The sequence below is a fragment of the Chiloscyllium plagiosum genome, chromosome 19 (genome assembly GCF_004010195.1).
Source record: "Chiloscyllium plagiosum isolate BGI_BamShark_2017 chromosome 19, ASM401019v2, whole genome shotgun sequence".
NCBI lineage: Eukaryota > Metazoa > Chordata > Chondrichthyes > Orectolobiformes > Hemiscylliidae > Chiloscyllium > Chiloscyllium plagiosum.
Window position 1 is genome coordinate 2,258,256 of NC_057728.1, and position 20,525 is coordinate 2,278,780.

General features: G+C 42.3%; 1 protein-coding gene across 1 annotated transcript in view; it reads left to right on the forward strand.

Annotated features, from left to right (window-relative positions):
* The window catches only part of nup205 (nucleoporin 205), a 109,399-nt gene that overhangs the window by 59,036 nt on the left and 29,838 nt on the right, over positions 1–20,525 (forward strand). The window contains exons 20-27 of the mRNA XM_043708929.1: positions 892–973; positions 1,560–1,724; positions 2,096–2,220; positions 7,694–7,808; positions 8,059–8,208; positions 13,138–13,212; positions 14,361–14,518; positions 16,068–16,148. Coding sequence (XP_043564864.1) covers positions 892–973; positions 1,560–1,724; positions 2,096–2,220; positions 7,694–7,808; positions 8,059–8,208; positions 13,138–13,212; positions 14,361–14,518; positions 16,068–16,148 — 951 coding nt within the window. The remainder of the gene's footprint in view (positions 1–891; positions 974–1,559; positions 1,725–2,095; positions 2,221–7,693; positions 7,809–8,058; positions 8,209–13,137; positions 13,213–14,360; positions 14,519–16,067; positions 16,149–20,525) is intronic.

Sequence of the window (20,525 nt, forward strand, 5' to 3'; positions counted from 1 at the left end):
TGGAGGTTGGTGGGGTGGTCGGTGAGGACCAGTGGGGTTCTGTCCTGGTGGCGATTGGAAGGGCGGGGCTCAAGGACGGAGGAGCGGGAAGTGGAGGAGATGTGGTGGAGGGTATCGTCGATCACGTCTGGGGGAAATTGCGGTCTTTGAAGAAGAAGGCCATCTGGTTTGTTCGGTATTGGAACTGGTCCTCCTGGGAGCAGATGCGGTGGAGACGAAGAAATTGGGAATATGGGGTGGCGTTTTTACAGGGGGCAGAGTGGGAGGAGGTGTAGTCTAGGTAGCTGTGGGAGTTAGTCGGTTTATATAAATGTCCATGTTAATTTACTTATGCCAAAAACGACGACTCTCCTGCTTCTCGGATGCTGCCTGACCTGCTATGCTTTTCCAGCACCACACTTTTTGACTCTGATCTCCAAACTCTGCAGTCCTCACTTTCTCCTGGGGATTCCTTCATGCTGGTTTTCCAAAGTCCATATGAAAATCATCTCTCAACTGGTGAAACCAAAATGTATGAATTCCAAACCTGTATGCAGCAGCTTCCCCCATGTTTCAGAAATTGATTGAAAGCAGAAAATGTTGGAAATACTTCACTCTGGCTGATGCAAACAATGAAAAATGACTGCCCTGAAATGTCAACTTGGTTTCTTTCACCTTTGAATTTCCTTGACCTGCTGAGTATTACTAGCATTTTCTTGTTATTTCAGTCTCCAACAGTTACTCTTTTGCCAGCTGTAAGATTTCATGTGTCAGTGAAAGTGTCTGTAACAGAAGGATAAAAATTGTATCTTGGGTATTTATTCATATGAACTATTCATCATATTCATACATTCATGCTGAAGAAGAGGATTGTGTCCTACTAACAGTTATTCACTCTTGTGCTTTCTGTAGACTGTCAGTGAAACTTTGATGTCTGGTTTTGTGGACTGCTTGGACAGTGAAGGAGCTGAAGAAATGCTTCAGGCTGACACTGGTATGTTCCATTCTGGGAGAGTGATATGGAGACTCAAAACAGTGAAGGAGGGCACCAGTTAACCTCCTTTTAATTGGATTGCTGTTGGAATTGGCAGGTCATTCATTGTAGCCTCATATCTTTGGGAAGAAATGTAATTTGTCTTCAGTTTGACAAGACTGTGCAACTCCAAATTGTAAATAAATGATATATGCTACCATTTTTACTAAAATGGATATCCTACACAGGGTATTCAAATTCAGTTTAGTTCACTTGCCTCATACTTTATTTGCAATTGTCTTTTGTTCCATATGCGCATACTGTAACCATCAGTCAATTCAACCTATGCCGAATAATCCTTTCCAACTGCTTGGCTCTTTCTCCTTCCTGACTCCCTCCATCTTGTCTCCTGCTGTTCCTTGGTTTTCTGTTCATTTCTGCTTTTACTCAACTCCAGTCTTTGATTCACTTTCATGATTCTTGTTCCACTGTCCTGTGAACCCAGTGTCTTTTGCCAATGTTGTGATCTTTAGCCTCTGTCCTAGTACACGGCTCTGTTATTGGGGAAAATGTTATCATTATGTTCAGAAGTATTTTCTCATCACAGGCATTGTCACAGAGAAGAAATGTACCCTGGTCAGACATGACACCAAAATCCATATCTTGAGTTTGTTGATCAACTCCTTGGACTTGAAAGCTCCCAACCTGGCATTGTATTTACTGGGTTATGAACTGCGAAAGCCAGTGAGTGCCACCAATCTGCAAGATCCAGGTAACTTCAACTTTGACCTTATTCTTCATACATTTGCACCTTTAGAAATTTTAAATATTTTAATTTCTTCTATGATACACCTGCTGAAAAACCTGGAAAAACTCAAAACAACCACGATTAAATAGCCTTTATTTTCCCGTCCCAACAAAAGCTTTGACTGTGATAATGAACATAGAATTTAATGCTTTAATAATATGATGATGCGTGTCGAGAACAACACTCTTGCAAGCATGTCTTTCTATTCCTTTTGTCGCATCTACCACTGCTCTCTGCACTTGCAGTCAATCTACTGTCCCCCAGCAATACAGTTAAACAATTTTAGATAGTATTGTAGTTTACATTGACGTGGATTTGTTTTTAACATAAATTAGGTGTTCTTGGTTGTCCACGAACCTGCCTTCACTCCATTTTAAATATTCTTGAGAAGGGTACTGAAGGAAGGAATGGACCCCTTGCAGTCAAGGAAGCTCCACACTTGGCTGAGCTTTGCTATCAGGTAGGAATGAACTTTCTTTCCCTGCCCCACTTTAGACACATACTTGATGCTTACTTGGATCTATTTAATTGAGGCTTTGCTCTTATTATTTGTTAATCTTTGCTAGTGACGGTTTCCCATTGAAAAATCTTTAATATTAAGCTGCCGTTATATTTCTACACTGAGTTTGATTGATTCTTGTTGCGAAAGGGACTGAAGGGTTGTGGAGATAAAACAGGTGAATGGATTTGAGGTACCGATCAGCCATAATCTAATTGTGAATGGTTGAGCAGGCTCAATGCTGAATAGTGTATTTCTGCTCCGAGAATGAGAAGATCTATTAGCTGCAATATTTAGAGATCCTGGCAGAGAAAGGTGACCTATCACATTCTTATACCTCGTATTTTGTGTTCCTTTTCTGGTAAATATGTGCCTTTCCATAGGTAGCACTGAGGTCGGCAGAGGCACAAAATGTCCACTGGGTGGGGGATTTCAACATGCACCACCAAGAGTGGCTCGGCTGCAGTACTACTGATCGAGTTGGTTGGGCCCTAAAGAATATAGTTGCTAGACTGGGTCTGCAGCAGCTGGTGAAGGAACCAACAAGAGGGAAAAACATACATCACCTCATCCTTATCAATCTGCCAGTAAGAGTGGCACTCTTACAAATCAGTAAGAGTGACCACCACACAGTCCTTGTGGAGAAGAAGTCCTAACTTCACATCAAGAATAACCTCCATCATGTTGTGTGGCATTATCATGATAAATGGGACAGACTTTCAACAGCTCTAGCAGCTGAAGACTGGGCATCCATGAAGCACTGCGGGCCATCAACAACAACAGAATTGTACTCCAGCACAATCTGCAACCTCATGGTCCTGCATATCCCCACTCAGCCATTACCATTAACCCATGCATTCAATAGAGAGTGCAGGAGGGCATGCCAGGAGCAAAACCAGGCATACCTTAAGATGAGGTGTGAATCAGCAAGTGATAGGCAGAATTGAGTGATCTCGCAACCAATGGATCAGATCTAAGCTCTGCAGTCCTGGATGGAGATTTGCTTTCTGAGCTGGAAGATTCATTTTCAGATGTTTCATCACCATACTAGGTAATATCTTCAGTGAGCCTCCAGATGAAGTACTGCTGGTGTTTCCTACTTTCTATTTAAAATATGTTTGGCTTTCTTTGGGGTGGTGATGTCACTTCCTGTTCTTTTTCTCAGGGGGGTAGTAAATGGGATCCAAGTCAGTGTGTTTGTTGATAGAGTTCCGGTTGGAATGCCATGCTTCTAGAAATTCTTGGGCGTGTCTCTGTTTGGCTTGTCCTCAAAGGGATGTGTTGTCCCAGTCGAAGTGATGTTCTTCCTAAGACAACAAACACATTGACTAAGATCCCATTTACCCTACCCCATGAGAAAAAGAACAGGAAATGACATCACCGTCCCAAAGGAACCGAAACATATAAATAGACAGCAGGAAACATCAGCAATGCTTCGACTGGAGGCTCACTGAAGATGTTATGGTGACGAAACGTCTGAAAATGCAACTTACAGTTCAGCGAGCAAACCTACATCTCGAACCACAACGTGAGCTACAAATCCCTCCCTGCAGTCCTGCCACATTCAGTTGTGAATGGGAGTGGACAATCAAACAACTCACATGGAAGAGGCTCCCCCAACTATCCTCATCCTCAATGATGAAAGAGCCCAGCACATCAGTGCAAAAGATAAGGCTAGAAGTGCCAAGTGGGTGATCCATCTTGGCCTCCTCCAGTGGTCCCCAGCATTACAGATACCAGTTTTCAGCCAATCCTATTCATTCCACGTGACATCAAGAAATGTTTGGGGGAAGCCAATACTGTCAAGGCTGCCAGTCCTGACAACGTTCCTGCAAAAGATTTGAGCTCCATAACTTACTGCTCCCCTTATCAAGAGTTCCAGTCAAGTTACAACATTGTCATCTATCTGACAGTGTGGAAAATTGCCCAAGTTTGTCCTGTATGTTAAAAACAGGGCAAATCCAAGCTAATGAATTACCGTCTCATCAGTCTACTCATGATCATCAGTTAAGTGATCGAAAGTGTCATCAGCCGTGCTATCAAGCAGCATCTACTTGGGAATAACATGCTCAGTGATGTCCAGTTCAGGTTCCACAAGGGCCACTCAGCTCCTGACCTCATTATAGTCTTATTTCAAACATGGACAATAGAGCTGAATTCCAGGGGGAAGGTGAGAGTGACAGCCCTTTACATTAAGGGTGCATTTGATCAAGGACCTCAAGCAAAACTGGAATCAATGGGTATCAAGGGGTGCAAACTCTGCTGATTGGAGTTATACCTGGCACATAGGAAGATGGTTGTGATTGTTGGAGGTCAGTCATCTCAGCTCCAGGACATCTCTGCAGGCGTTCCTCAGGTAGTGTTTTCAGCCCAACCATCTTCAGCTGCTTCATCAATGATTTTCCCTCCATCATAAGGTCAGAAGTGGGGATATTCACTGAATGCACAATAGTCAGCACCATTTGCGACTCCTCACTGAAGCAGTCCGTGTTCAAAAGCTACAAGATTTGGACAATATCCAAGCTTGGGCTGACATGTGGCAAATCTCATTCTTGACACGCAAATGCCCAGCTATGACTATCACCGATAAGAAACAATCTCACCATTGCCCCTTGACATTCACTGGTGTTACCATCCCTGAATTCCCCCGCTATCAACATCCTGGGAGTTAACATTGATCAGAAACCTCACAGGACTCCCTACATAAATGCAGTGATAACAAGAGCAAGTCAGAGGCTGGAAACACTGCGGCGGGTAGCTCACCTCCTCACTTCTGAAAGCTTGTCCACCATCTACACGGCACAAGTTAGAAATGTGATAGAATATTCCCCACTTGTCTGGATGAGTGCAGCCCCAACTACCATCCAGGACAAAGCAACCTGCTTGATTGGCACTGCATCCACTCCCTCCTCCAACCGACACTCAGTAGCAGCAATGTGTACTATCTACAAGATGCACTACAAAAGCTCACCAAAGATCCTCAGACAAATCTAGAAGGACAATGGCAGCAGATATGTTCCACTCCCAAGACACTTACCATCCTGACTTGGCAATATATTACCATTCCTTCACTGTTGCTGTGTCAAAATCCTGGAATTCCCTCCCTAAGGGCATGGTGAGTGAAACCACAGCAGGTGGACTGCAGTGGTTCAGGAAGGCAGCTCACCACCACCTTCTCATGGGCAACTCGGGAGGGGCAATAAATGCTGGCTGGCCACATCCCACTCGAATGAATGAATGAGTATTTATTATTGTTATAATCCCGATAGAGATAACTTAGTCGTAGGTGCTGGCAAAGAGGAGGCTATTCAGTCAATCCGTCTGTACCAATTAACAACTTGACTAAACTAATCCAATTTTTGAGGTTTTAGCCCGCTGTTTTGTAGGCGTAACAATGATTTGAAAACATCATTCTCCAGTCCTACTTGATTTTTTTCCCCTTAAACACTTGCTTCAATTTCACTAGATTCAATGGTATTGTTGTGATTCTGTTCGCTGAGCTGGGAATTTGTGTTGCAGACGTTTTGTCCCCTGTCTAGGTGACATCCCCAGTGCTTGGGAGCCTCCTGTGAAGCGCTTCTGTGATGTTTTCTCCGGCATTTATAGTGATTTATACCTGCCGCTTCCGGCTGTCAGTTCCTGCTGTCCGCTGCAGTGGCCGGTATATTGGCAGGAATCTGATGAAGGGCTTTTGCCTGAAACGTCGATTTTCTTGCTCCTCTGATGCTGCCTGAATTGCTGTGCTTTTCTAGCACCACACTAATCTAGAGCCCTTCTCTTGAAGCCTTCATTCGGTTTTGCAACCATTGTGATGCTTTAACTTCAGCCGTAATCCTCCACTTGCTCCACCATTTGAGAACTTCATGGATTGTGCTTTGTTTGAAACCTCCCCTTTGACCTAACCATCATGGATGACCCTACCAGGAGCTGTCCCCAGATGGTTTAGCTCGGTTTCTGAGGCACTTGCAACCTCTCCATCACAATTCTGGTGGCGATGCTTAGAGAGGCAAATACCCCTGCAAGGTCAAACAGCTTAGAATTTTGTCAATAGCCCCTTTACTGGCCATGGGTTAAAGTTTCAAAATTCCTTTCCTGATGGCACTGAGCATACACCATGTTGACAACCAGCACAGGCAGTTGATGATTGGCAACAAATGTTTGCTTCACCAGCAATGTCCACATGTCTTGAACATATATATTAAGCTGTACTTTTATAACCCCCTTCACCCCATCACCATAAAAGTCTTTTAACTTTTACCTGACCTGACATTCTTATTATCTTCTTTGGTGACGGTCTGCTCAGTTAGTACAGATGCTTTTGCCATTGTCTATAGGTGTGAACATCTTGCACCATCCTCCCAGTAAAAAAAAACTTGGACTTTTGCCACTTAACAACAAACGAGCTTAATGTTGCGCAGTATGCAGAGTAGATCACGCGACTCTCTTTGTTAGTCCACTGATTTTGAAAATAAAGCTAAAACACAATAATCTTATAAACTTTGTTTGGCCCATATTGTTAAAAATACAAAGTTAAAAATCACACAACACCAGCTAGTGCTTTCAAACAAACCTGTTTGACTCTAATCTGGTGTTGTGTGATTTTTAAACTTGGTCCACCCCAGTCCAACACTGGCTCCCTCCAAAATATGGACCTGGTCATGCTCCGCTCTGTTCTCCTCCCCACTTGAAAAAAAATTCTGACATTGTAGGAACTTATGGGGGGGTTTTGGAAAGGGAATGGGTGTTTCTTGCTCAAGGTGTGTGGACATTGCTGGCTAAGCATTTATTGCCTGTCCTCAATTACATCCTCTCCAAGGCATTCCTCAAGTGTCCTGTCCAGAATTAAGACTGTTGTTTCAGTTATAGCCAAGCCAGAGCCTTATAAATATATTTTAAGGTTTTGCTATGTTTCTGAGCTTATAGTTGAGAAATTTCCTTTAAATATGTCTCTGTAAAGGTGCTCCTTATTGCAAAAAGATCTGTACCAACACCCAATTGATTGGTGCCCCCCATGACCAATCCTCCTAATTCCATCTTTGATCTATGTTATATAACTAAATTCATGTCAATGGTGGTGTCAACAACCTTAAAGAGCAAAGGAAATAAGCCCACGAGTTGCTAGTGACTCCTGTTCTTGAGCTCATACATTTATGATTGCTAAAAAGATAAGTCTGTCATTCATCTTTGATGCCCTGCACAGAGTGGAATGACTTGTTGTCTTTCTCGAAATTGATTGATTGCATCGCACCAGATGACCTAGGAATTGGCAACAAACCTCAAAAGATCATATCCCACCAAGTCAGCATTATTCAGGAGCAAGTAGAGCCAAGTATTGCACAAGCGAATTGTGGAGCCGCTCCTTAGTTTTGAAAATCCCAATTACTGTATGTAGTAATTCGAAATAAAATATGTGGTATTATTTCTCCTTTCCCAGGTGATTTATCAATTGTGTGCATATTCAGATACCTCTGGACCAACCATGCGATACCTGAGAACAAGCCAAGATTTTCTCTTCTCCCAGATCCAGCATCTTCCCTTTGCAGTTAAAGGTAGACAATAATTTTAAGTTTATTCCTTCTTCCCTGTTTTGCATTTTCTTTCGCTTTAGAAGGTGCAAATATTTTCTTAATATGTGCCCCAATTTCTCTCTCTCTCTTACCTATTTTCATTCCCTCTTGTTCAGATTGCAGCTTGGTTCTCCGTTCCATCCAAACCCAATGTTCTGTTTTTTCACCATTATCTTTGTATGTCAAAATAAATTGTAACTTCATTCAAAACTGAAAGAATTCCTCTCCACAGGCCATGCAATCTCAGCTTTGAACCAGATGTCATGGTTGATGAAGACTGCTGGGATCGAACTGCGTGTGACATCTCTGAATCGACAGCGTTCTCACACACAGCGCCTCCTCCATCTGCTGCTTGATGATGTGCCACTGCGATCTTACTCTGGTAAGTGTTTCTGAATGTGTACAGGGATCACAAACATACAGCTCAGTAGGACCATTTGGCCCATTGTCTAAGTTGACTCTTTAAAGAATCGTACATTAATAAACTCTCTCATGTTATCAGAGCCTGCTGTTTTGTCCTTCTTAAATATTTAAGATTTCGGAAGTTGCTTTTTAATCCATTTCCACCATCTTTTTAAGCATTGCATTCCAAATCATCAGTTCTAATTTTCAATTGGGTTCTACCTTAAATTAATGACCTCCGTCTGATCAGAGGATTGACCATCCAGCTGGTGGCACTATTTCCTCCTTCCTTAATCTATTTAAAAACACTTCATAATTTTGAATGCTGTATAAAATTTCCCTTTAACCTTTTCTGCTGTAGGCCTCCCAATATGATTGACATGTTGCTCTCACTGGCTGCCTCCTGTTTAAGAATCACTGAGATTGTTGTTTGGTTTCATGAAACAAGCCAATTTCAAGTGGCACTCGGCCACTGTTGAGTACAGAGGAACCTCGATTATCCAAAGGACACAGGCAGGGAGTATTTCATTTGGTTAATTGACTGCTGGATAATAGATGCCAGATAACACATCGGGACCTTGCGATCTTGTTCGGATCATCTGAAATTTGGTTAATTGAATGCCGGATAATCGAGGTTCCTCTGTATTGTAATTTCATTGTACTGAAACCAGGGAGCCGCCAGGTGCTCTCAAACCCACCATGTGTGAACTCCATACTTGATGTGGGGATGGTGCCTTTGTTTTGAGGAGTTTTCAATTCAAACCTGTTCTGTTCATCTAATCAAACAGGTATGGAGGGCTGGGCAGATAATCCATGACCAATGTGGATCTGAGCCATATGAATGCTCTAAATTTCCTTCTGCTGAAATTGTTTGTTTCTCTTGGAGGGGCTGGCTGGTCGTGATGGAAGGAGTGGTCTGTGACCAATTGACCTCGTATCCTTCGTGTGGAGGAGCAAAGAGTTGATTGTTTGCTTGAATCATTGTATCTGAATTCTATCTGCATGGGGCTGCTGAGTGGAGAAAAGCACTTGTAATGATTGAGGTGCCACCAAGCTAAATAGTTTACATAACTCACTGAAGAAAAGCTAATTGGATATATGACCTGATGGTGTCCATGAAACAGTTTCCCAGTGGGGTGGCGGTGAAAATTGCTTGACTTGAGAGTGTATTTTGGGGGATCTTCGGAGAGGAAAAATGTCCTAGTTATACAAGGTTTGAATTTTTTTTTAGAATGTGCCAACTGAAGCCCATAAAGTGTCTGTGTTAGAAGAAGTATGTAATAGAGAATTGAGAATAAAACATGGAATTTATTATTAACTTTTCTGACACTTCTCAATAACAGGAACATGTAGCCTGTGTACACTCATTATCTCATTTTTGAAGGCCTCCCACTTTCCAACTGTCCCTTTACCTGCACATAGCTTCCCCAACTCAAATTTTGAAAGTTACTGTCTAATACTGTAAAAATATGCATTACTCCAGTTTACACCTTTAACTTTTAGGTCAGATCTATCCTTTTCCATAACTATTTTAAAACTCAGAGAATTGCGATCACTGGCCCAAAAGTGCTCCGCCACTTACTGTACCTTGTTTCCAAAGAAATCGTCAAGTTTTGCTCCTGCTGTAGTTGGTGCATCCACGTACTGAATCTGAAAAATTTCTTCAACAACTAGGATTGAGTGAATCCCTTGAGTATAAGGGCAGTAGGAGTATACTTGAAAGAAATCGGAGATGAAATAGCTTTGGCAAATATGATTAAGGAGAATCCAAAGAGATTCTCCAAAACATTAAGGACAAAAGTGTAATGGGGAGAGAATAGGCCTCTTAAAGAACATAAAGCCCATCTATGTATGGAACCACAGGAGATAGTTGAAATACTGAACGAGTATTTTATATCCAAATTTACGGTGGAGAAGGGTATGGAAGCTAGAGAAATTAGAGAAATAAATAGTGATATCTTGAAAAGTGTTCATCTTACAGAAGGGGGGTGCTGAACATCTCAAAATGCATAAAGGTAGATAAATCCCTGATCATGTATGTGGCAGAATCTTGCTGGAAGCTAGGGAAGTGATTGCGAGACTCCTTGCTGAGACATTTGTTTCATAAATAGTCGCTGGTGAAGTACTGGAAGGTTGGAGGTTGGCTAATGTGCCATTATTTAGGAAAGATGGTAGAATAGCATGGTGGCTCAGTGGTTAGCACTGCTGCTTCACAGCGCCAGGGACCCAGGTTTGATTCCCTGGCGCTGTCTGTGGGGAGTTTGCACATTCTCCCCGTGTCTGCGTGGGTTTCCTCCCGGTTCTCTGGTTTCCTCCCACAATCCAAAGACGTGCAGGTCAAATGAATTGGCCAGGCCAAATTGCCCATAGTGTTAGGTGCATTAGTCAGGGGTAAATATAGGGTAGGGGAATGCGTCTGGGTGGGTTACTGTTTGGAGGGTCATTGTGGACTTGTTGGGCCGAAAGGCCTGTTTCCATACTGTTGGTAATCTAATCTAATCTAATCTAAGGAAAAGACAGGGAACTATAGATCCTGATATCAGTGGTGGGTAAATTGTTGGAGGGAATTCTAAGGGATAGTATTTACATATATTGGGAAAGGTACGGACTGATTAGGGATAGTTAATATGGCAGGAAATTTGTTAAACTTGAAAGGGTTAAGAAAACATTCGCAAGACTGTTGGTGGGTTTGGAGAGTTTAAACTATAGGGAGCGGCTGGGGTTATTTTTCCTGGAAGCTGAGGGATGACCTTAGAGGTTTATAAAATCAGAAGGGGCATGGAATAGGGTGAATAGCCAAGGTCTTTTCCCTGTGTTGGGCGAGTCCACAACTAGAGGGGATAGGTTTAGGGTGAGAGGAAAACTTTAAAAGGGATCTAATGGGCACCTTTTTTCATGCAGAGGATGTTGCTTGTATGAACTGAGCTGCCAAAGGTTGGTATAATTACAGCATTTAAAAGGCATCTGGAGGGGTCCATGAATAGGAAGTGTTTAGAGGGATATGGGCCAAATGCTCTCAAATACGACTAGATCAGTTTAGGATATCTGGTTGGCATGGATAAGTTAGACCGAAGAGGCTGTTTCTATGCTGTGCAACTCTGGTTATATGACTTGCCATTTGACTCTGTTTTTCTTATCCACTGACCCTATTTGGTCTACAGAAACAATAATATTCTTTCAAAAAAGTGCGATTCATAATTGATTTGATTTAAGTATGATTTTATGCTCTTCTGGGGAAATGTAATTCACAGTGATATCTAGTTTTTAAGCTTTGTGAAATGATCTTTTTGCATTGGGTCAGGGAAAAGGGAGAAACAAAGATGAGCGCAAATCAAGCTGCCTGAGCCCCTGATGGTCATTCCTGCCTGATTTACTTGGGGGTGGATACTGTTCCGGACCTAGGGTCTATGGGACTTTACGCCGGCCAAGAGCTAGTGTCTGTGATAAATAGAAGACACAGCTGGAATGGAAGAAAATGAATCACGATTTGTGAATTATGAGTTGGTAAAGCTCATTCTCTGGATTACAGTGTTGTTTTACAGCTCCCACAGGGAGTTAGCTCTTTCTTTAATTGTTCTGCTTCATGTCTAGCGTTGAAAGACCTACATGATAACAGCATTGAGTCTTCATCTGCCCTTTGAATTAGCTGAGCAAGTCACTTAATTGTGTCGGGGCAGCTAGGAATGGTTAGTAAATATCAGCACTTCCAAAAACCCACATCTTGAGAATTTACTAGTTATAAAATGTTTGAACCCTCAACTGCAACAAAGCATCTAGTGGGATTTGAATTGAATTGATAAAATCTCGAATCTAAAGCTACTCTCTAATGATGACTATAGAACTATGGTCATGGAAAAAACATCTTGTTTACTAACGCCCTTTAGGGAAAGAAATCTCCTGTCCTTCACTGGTCTGGTCTGCATGTGACTCCAGGAACATAGCTATGTAGTGAACTCTTATCTGCCCTCTGAAATGGTTCACCAAGCAACTCTGTTGAAGGGCAATTAGGGGTCAGTATTTACCAGTGATGCTCACAATCTGTGAGTGAATAAAGACAAAAAAAAAGTCATTGCAGCAGAAATAGGAAAGAGAAAATGCTGAAAAGGTTCAGCATGCCTGGCAGCATCTGCAGTGAGAGAAAAATAGTGTTAGTGTTTTGGTTCATGACCTTTTGTCAGCAGCGGTTGTGAAAGCTGAATGGCCTGAACCATGTGGTTTCGGGCCTACTCGGTTTCTGACCACAGATTTTGCCAGATGCAGAAAGATTAGTCATTTCAAAAGGAAATTGATGGACCCTTGAAGTGCATGTGTTTGTTATTGGGATAGAGTAGTAGAATGGAGCATATGGCTTTACAGAGACCCAGCAAAGACCCAATATGCCAAATGGCCTTCTTCCATAATGACTCTGACCTAAATATTTCCAGTCTTTTCTGCTTTTATTTTTGATTTTCAGCATCTGCAATATTTTGCTTTTGCATTGTAAAAGAATGTTCTGAAGCATTCACCACCTTTCAACTTTACTATATTTCTTCCTCTATATTGATTAAGCCTCCAAAGAGAAGCAATTGCTAAAGAGCAGCTCAGGGCAGTCAGCTCAAGAGAACTAAAGATGACAAGAAGGCAGCCTTTCTTTATTTCCCCAGTCCTAAGAGCAGATAAATCAAATATGTTCTGATCAAGGAGTCATGTTTTTCTCCATTCATAAAAAGAGCTAATTATGCTCATAGGTTTGAGGTAGAAGGCTTTGATGTTTTCAGATAAAGCAGTCCTCTGATGTGGTCTCATTTGAGTCCTTTCTCCTCCTCTTTTGATGAATTTGGGTAGTTCATCAGTGGTGCTGTACATGAATTTTGTGTGTTTTGCAAAATGTGCTTTTTTAGCTCATGCTTACCCTACTTTTATCTACCAGTTGATGCAGAGGGGAGCCTGGAAGAAGAAACAAGAAATGTAACTGGGTTTCTGCATTTTGACACCACCACCAAAGGTATTTGAATTTCTGAATCAAAAGTCTTTTCCACTTGTGTTTTGAACTTGACACATTTGTTTAAGATAAAGAGAAAATTAAATCAATATTCAGTAAGTTGCATGAATCAGTGTTTGTGGACCACCGTATTCCTGTCATTGACTTAGTGTACTTGTTCATGACATTTTGCTGATCTGAGTACTAAGCCATTTCGCAGTCTCTTTGGCTGTCCCCTGTTTCTAGATTTTAACGATGTAGGAAGTATTTTCAGGTCAAAATGAAATAGTTCACATTTGCCACGGTTGTGCTCATAAAGTCAATATCACTTCATAATGTTATGATTTAGTCGACCCCAATTCAACCAAACCAACCACCCAACACTGAACCTCCCTGCCTGACTCCCACGTGAAATAATATTGACATTTTTTCCTCTCACCACTTCCTCCCTCCCGAACACCACTATCCTGCCCCCCTCACTGTGATTGGAAAAACTCCACCTTTGTTACATGACCTTATTTCATCTCTCCCTCAACTGGTCTGTTGAAACAGCCCTTCTTCCCTTTGTTTCATCTGGGCATGACTACTATACTGCATTCTTGGCCAGCCTCCTACCAACTAGTGCCTGTAAATTGCAGTCTCCCAAAACTCTGCTTCTGTGTCCTAACACGTACTAACTCAGAAGATTGATTCATCAGTCACTGATTTGGACTGATTTCCAGCCAAACAATGGATCTGATTTAAAATGTGCATTGTTGTTTATACACCTCTCTGACCTTGCTCCCTCCCTATCACTCTCATCATCTGCAATTCTAGAATCCTCTTTAGGATATATATTGCTCCTCTGATTCTTGAACATCTCCAAACTTCACCACACGGCCAATAGCAGCTGTACCTCCAATGTTCTGGGCTCTGAGCCCTCGAATTATCTTGCTCAGTCTCACCATCTTTGTCTTTAAGACTCTGTAAAACCTGTCAAGCTTTGGTCATTTGCCTTATATTTCCTCATGTGGCTCTATGGCATCTTTTGTAATGCCTGTGTGAATGCCTCAGAGCATTGTATTATATTAAATATGTTCAAAAGGTGCAAGTAGTTGTTCATGGATGGGTGGATTTTGACAATAACAATTTGAAATACTGCATTGATATCCCCAATGTTACTTCTGATCTAGTGCGTCGAAAGATTCTCAGTATTCTAGATTCAATTGACTTCGGCCAGAAGTCTCCAGAAGAGCTTCATCTGGATTTTTTTGATCGTGCCCAGATTGAGCAAGTCATCTCGAAATGTGAACACAGCAACCAGCAAGGCCAGACCGTCTGCAATGTGAAGGTAACTGGTCTATTGAGTACAACGTTGCATCAGCATTTTTAGCTTCCTTGCTTTTTCCTTCTATTATTCACATTCAATGTTTCCTGTCTGTAGCACCATGCCATTGTATTTTTCAATATAAAAGGATTTTTATATTCCCTGCCTTTGCATTTCCACTCTCTGTCCTGTTTTAATGCCTGCATTTTATGGTCCCCGCCCAAGTGTTTGTTTTGTGATTGTTCTACCTTGTGTTGATTCTTTCTGTTCTAGAATACCTCGCTCATCTCCAGCTCTGTCTTTCCTCCATCTTTAGCTTTTTTTTCTACACCATCTCCCTCTGACAAGCATTCCCTGTATGTTTGGAGTTCCCTCCCCTTACCAATAGTTGAAGACTGAGTGCCTTTCTTGGTGGCAGTCTGATGTTTGATGTTACTGAATAGCACATACACCAAGCAGCCCAACAACCCCTCAGGGTGATAATCCACCGGAACTCGTGTAAAGTTGGCGTCTACATTTTTCTATAATCACCAAATATTTTCTGCAAATTACTAGTCAATTAAAATAACAAGCCAGGTGGCTTTTCCATTAAAGTGTCAGTTGTTTTTTTTTTCTGGGATAGTTCTGTATATTGGTCTTCTGATGGAGGTTTCCACTTCATTCCCCAGGATCAGCCTTGGTCTACTGATTTGTTTCCTCAGTCCTTGCCTGTGTAAGCCGACCTATCTTTGGCTTTGCACCTTATCTGATATACAGTCATACTTGATCTTGTCTCACCTCTTGCATCTTGATTTTCTCCTCTTCCTTCATGGGCAGGGGCTTTGACAGATTAACAGGATGCACTTGGAATAGGAATTGGATTTTGATATGAGATAAGCAGCTATTCGAAGAAAGTGGGAGCTGGAGGATCAGAGTCAAAAACTGTAGTGCTGGAAAAGCAAAGCAGTTCAGGCAGCATCTGAGGAGCAGGAGAGTCAATGTTTCGGGCATAAAGCCTTCATCAGGAATGCCCGAAACACTGACTCTCCTGCTCCATGAGTAGATACTCCACATGCTTGACAGTAGCTAGATAGAAACTGACTATTCTCTGTTAAGTCCGAGGGGATAATAACGACCTGTCCGTCGCCTAATTTAATTCATCCTTCACCACGGCATTACGTAATTAATCATAGCATCCATTTGAAGAAAGTTGTTGGTCATCAGCAGTGATCTATCTAAAGCAGAATCGGGCTCAGTTGTCCTCACCAGTTAAGGGAGCAATTGTCTTTGAACCATATAACATTCGTCAAGGTCTCAGCTTGGTGCGGCTGGGTTCTTCTCGGGGTTATTAGCTGCCATCTGTGGCAGGTAGGTGGGATACATGAGCCTTGGCTACAACATACCTGGGAGAAGGCACTAAACCACTAAACTGCCTAGAACTAGCTGCCATTTCATCTATCCTCCCTCATGTGTCAGAAGATATGACTTGTCTGCTTGCTTCAGACGAGGTGGCAAGATACCATCTTCTGTTGTTTTGTAATTCAGTGCAACCTAATGCTGTTAATATTTTCATTGTGGATTGTTTTACCTCTAGCTCCTTCACAGAGTGCTTGTTGCTGAAGTGAATGCCCTGCAAGGAATAGCAGCCATTGGACAACGACCTTTACTAATGGAGGTGAGACTTTATGTACAATGGATTACTTGTCTGCGGTACTTGATTTTCTAATTTATTGCTAATGTGGGAGTTCCCTGCCCCAACTCCCAACACATACCTTGTATTTATAAAACAGCTGAGTCATTTCAAGAAGCTGCCAGGATTGATCAACATAAGAAGTAGGAACTGGAGTTGGCCATTCGACCCTCAAGCCTGTTCCCCATTCAGCGGGATCATGGCTGATCCATCATTCGTCAAGTCCATTTTTTCCTGCCCTTTTCTCTGTAATTCTTGATTCCCCTATAGATGGAGAATCTTATCACAGCGTTAAATGTATACAAGGACTCTGCCCCACTCACTGTAGCAAGGAGTTCCAAAGACTAAATCCCCTGAAGAAAGTCCCCTTCATCTCCGTCTTAGTCTTTATTCTGGGACTATACCCTCTGGTCCTGGACTCTCCAGTGAGAAGTTAAGCATCCTCTCAGCATTTACCCTTTCAAGCCCCTTAAGAATCCTATATGTTTCAATGGGATCACCTCTCATTCTTCTGAACTCTACTGAGTCAGGTCCCAACCTATTTAATCTTTGCCCAGAAGACACTACCGAGCGAACCATCTCTGAACTGCCTTCGATGAACCAATATGTCCCCTTAAATAAGGGGACCACAACTGCTCACTTTGTACAGCTGCAGTAAGACTTCCCTACTCCTCTACTCCAACCCCCTTGAAATAAGGGCCAACATTCCAATAGCCTTCTGGATATCTACTTTACCTATGTGCTAGCTTTTCATGCTTCATATACATGTATCCTCAGGTTCCTTTGTTTTGCAGCTTTCTGCCCTTTTTCTCCATTTGAATAATATTCTGTTCTTTTGTTTTTCTTTCCAAATGTAAACAACTTCACATTTATCCTGCATTCTACTCGACTTACCAACTTTTTACCCACTTACTTAACCTTACAATATTTCTTTGTAAACTGCTTGTATCTCTCTCATAATCTGCCTGTCCACCTATTCTTATGTTGTCTGCAAATTTTGGTTACAGCATGTTTGTATCCTTCCTCCAAGTCATTAATATATATTGTAAGTAGTTGTGGTCCCAGCATTGATCCCTGTGGAACCCCACTGCACACAATCTGAAAAAGAACACTCCTTCTCCCACCCTCCTACCCCCCCACCTTGGGTCACTTCTTTATCCATGCCAGTGTACTACCTCCAACACTGTGGGCTTATCTATGACTTGATGAGGTATCGTGTCTTCTGGAAGTCCAAACATGATGCATCTACTGGTTCCCCTCGATCCCCACTCAGATTGAGACTTCCTTGAAAACCACTAATAAATCAGTCAGGCACAGTTTCCCTTTTGTGAAGCCATGTTGGTTTTGCTTGCTCACAAAAAGTCAAGTCATAGATAAGCCCACAGTGTTGGAGGTAGTATACTGGCATGGATAAAGAATTGACTAATGAACAGGAAACAGGATGGGGGGAGAAGGGGTCTGCTTGTTTAGGTTGGAATTTGAAAATATTGTGCTATTCTTCCTTGTCAACTGATTCCAATACTTTTCCAACAACAGATGTTAGGCTAACCACTTTTTTTTTACTTTTTCATTTTTTTTGCAATTTTCTGATTCTCTGATACTTGCCCAGGATCCAAGTTTTTTTTTCTGGAAAATTACAGCAAATGTACCCACTATCCTTTTAGTTCTTTTTAGGACCCAAAAAGCAAAGCATCAGGGCCAGGGACTTATTTGCCTTTAGTTTGTCTGATACTAATTTTTTAATGACAATGATGGTACTTAATTCCTCCCCATACTCATTAGTATTAGTGGGATGTTTGAAGTATCTTTCACCGTGTTTAACTCATCTGGTATTTCCTCGCTCCCCACAAGTATCTTCCCAGATTCATTTCCTAAGGGACATTTGTTCACTTTGACCGCCCTCTTCCTTTTTCGGTATTTAAAAAAGCTCGTAATCAAGTTCTTACATTCCTTGCTGGTTTGCCCTTTTGGTTTTAGAAGAGATAGAGGGAGGTAAAAAGAGGTAGAGGAGATGCATTACCAATCGGGGAGAATGCCACAACTGCATTCACAGAGGACATATTGGAGGGCCCATCCGGGGGGACACTATGATACAGCTCAACAATAAGATGGATGCAGTCATTCTGATGAGATTATGTGATAGGTCTTCCAAAAGTCATTGAATCATTGAGGAGCAAATACATAGGCAGATTATGGAAAGATGCAAGAGCAACAGGGTTGTCGTAATGGGTGACTTTAACTTCTCCAATACTGATTGGGACTTTCATCGAGCAAGAGGCATAGATGGGGCAGAATTTTTAAGGTACATCCTAGAGGGTTTCTTGAAACAGTATGTGGATAGTCCAACTTGAGGGGCCATACTGGACCTTGTATTGGGAAATCAGCCAGGCAGGGTGACTGACCTTATAGCAGGAGAGCATTATGGAAACCGTGCTCCCAGCTATCTTAAAATTTAAGGAATAATGAAGAAAGATAAATCAGGACCTTGCAGGGAGGTACTAAACTGGGGGAGGGCAAATAATGTCAGTCATAGGCAGGAGCTAGGGGGTGTTAATTTGGGAAGAAAGTGAGGACTGCAGATGCTGGAGATCAGAGCTGAAAATGTGTTGCTGGAAAAGCGTAGCAGGTCAGGCAGCATCCAAGGAACAGGAGAATCGACGTTTCGGGCATAAGCCCTTCTTCAGCAGTTATTGAACAACTCCACATTTGACATATGGGAATTGTTTAAATGCCTACTAGTCAAAATTTAGGACCAGCATGTACCAGGAAGGAGGGATGGCAAGGTATGGGACTCTTGGACGACAATGGATATTGGGAAGTTAGTCAAAAGGAAAAGGGAATCATGTGTAATGTTTAGAAAGCTAAAATCTGATAGGGCCCAAAGGAATATAAAAAAAAGAAAGTACTCTTGTGGGAAATTAGGAGAGCAATGAGGGGTCATGAAATGTCCTTGGCGAGTAGGGTTAAAGCGCATCCCAAGGCATTCTATACATACATTGAAAGCAAGAGGATAACTAAGGAGAAGGTAGGGCCACTCAAGGATAAAGGAGGGAACTTGCGCTTGGAGGCACAGTACCTTGTGTTGGTATTCACCCAGGAGAAAGACAGAGGATAGTGAGATTTGTGCGGTGCATGCTAATATGCTAGGGCATTTGAAATCAAGAAAAAAGTGGTGTTGAAGTGAAGAAGTGCTTGAAGAGCATTAAGCTGGTTAAGTCCCTGGGGTCTGATGTTGTCTACCCCAGGTTATTGAGAGGCAAGAGAGGAGATTTCTGGGGCCTTAACCAAATGCTTTGTGTCCTTGTTAGCCCCTGGGGAGGTCCTGGAGGACTGGCAAGTATCTAATGTTGTTCCTCTTTTCAAGAAGGGAAATAGAGATAATCTAGAAAACTATAGACCAGTGAGTCACTCATTAGTGGAGAGAATTCTTAAGGATAGGATTTATGTGCATTTGGAAAAGCATGGCCTAATTAGGGACAGTTAACATGGCTTTGTACAGCACAGGTCATGTCTTACTAACTTGGTTGAATTTTTCGAGGAGATGGAAAAGGTGATCGATGAGAGTGGAGCAGTGAATGTTGTCAGCATAGATTTTAAAAAGGCTTTCAACACGGTCCCTCATGGTAGTCTCATCCAGAAAATTAAGATGCATGGGATCCATAGTGACTAGGTTGCATGGATTCAGAATTGGCTTGTCCATAGAAGGCAGAGGCTGGTGGTGGAAGGGTGTTTTTTTGGGCTGGGGGTCCATTACTAGTGCGGCACGGTGGCTCAGTGGTTAGCACTGCTGCCTCACAGTGTCAGGGAACCTGTCTGTGTGGAGTTTGCACGTTTTCCCCATGTCTGCGTGGGTTTCCTCCGGGTGCTTCAGTTTCCTCCCACATTCCAAAGCTGTGCCGGTTTGGTGAATTGACCGTGCTAAATTTCCTTTAGTGTTAGGTGCATTAGGTTGGGGTAAATATAGCGTAGGGGAATGGGTCTGAGTGGTTTACTCTTCAGAGGGTCGGTGTGAAATTGTTGGGCCAAAGGGCCTGTTTCCACACTGTAGGTAATCTCCACTAATCTAGTGGCATTTCACAGGCATCAGTCCTGGGGTCTCTGCTGTTGTGATATATATAAATGACTTGGATGAAAATGTAGATGGTGGGGAGGGGGGGGTGAGTAAGTTTGCAGATGAGACAAAGATCAGTGGAGTTGTGGATCATGTTGAAGATTGTCAAAGGATACAGTGGGATATAGATCAGTTGCAGATATGGGCAGAAAAATGGCAGATGGGGTTTATTCTGGATGAGTGTTGTGTGTTGCGCATTGGGAGATCAAATGTTAAAGGAAAGTGTACAGTTTATAGCAGAACCCTTAATA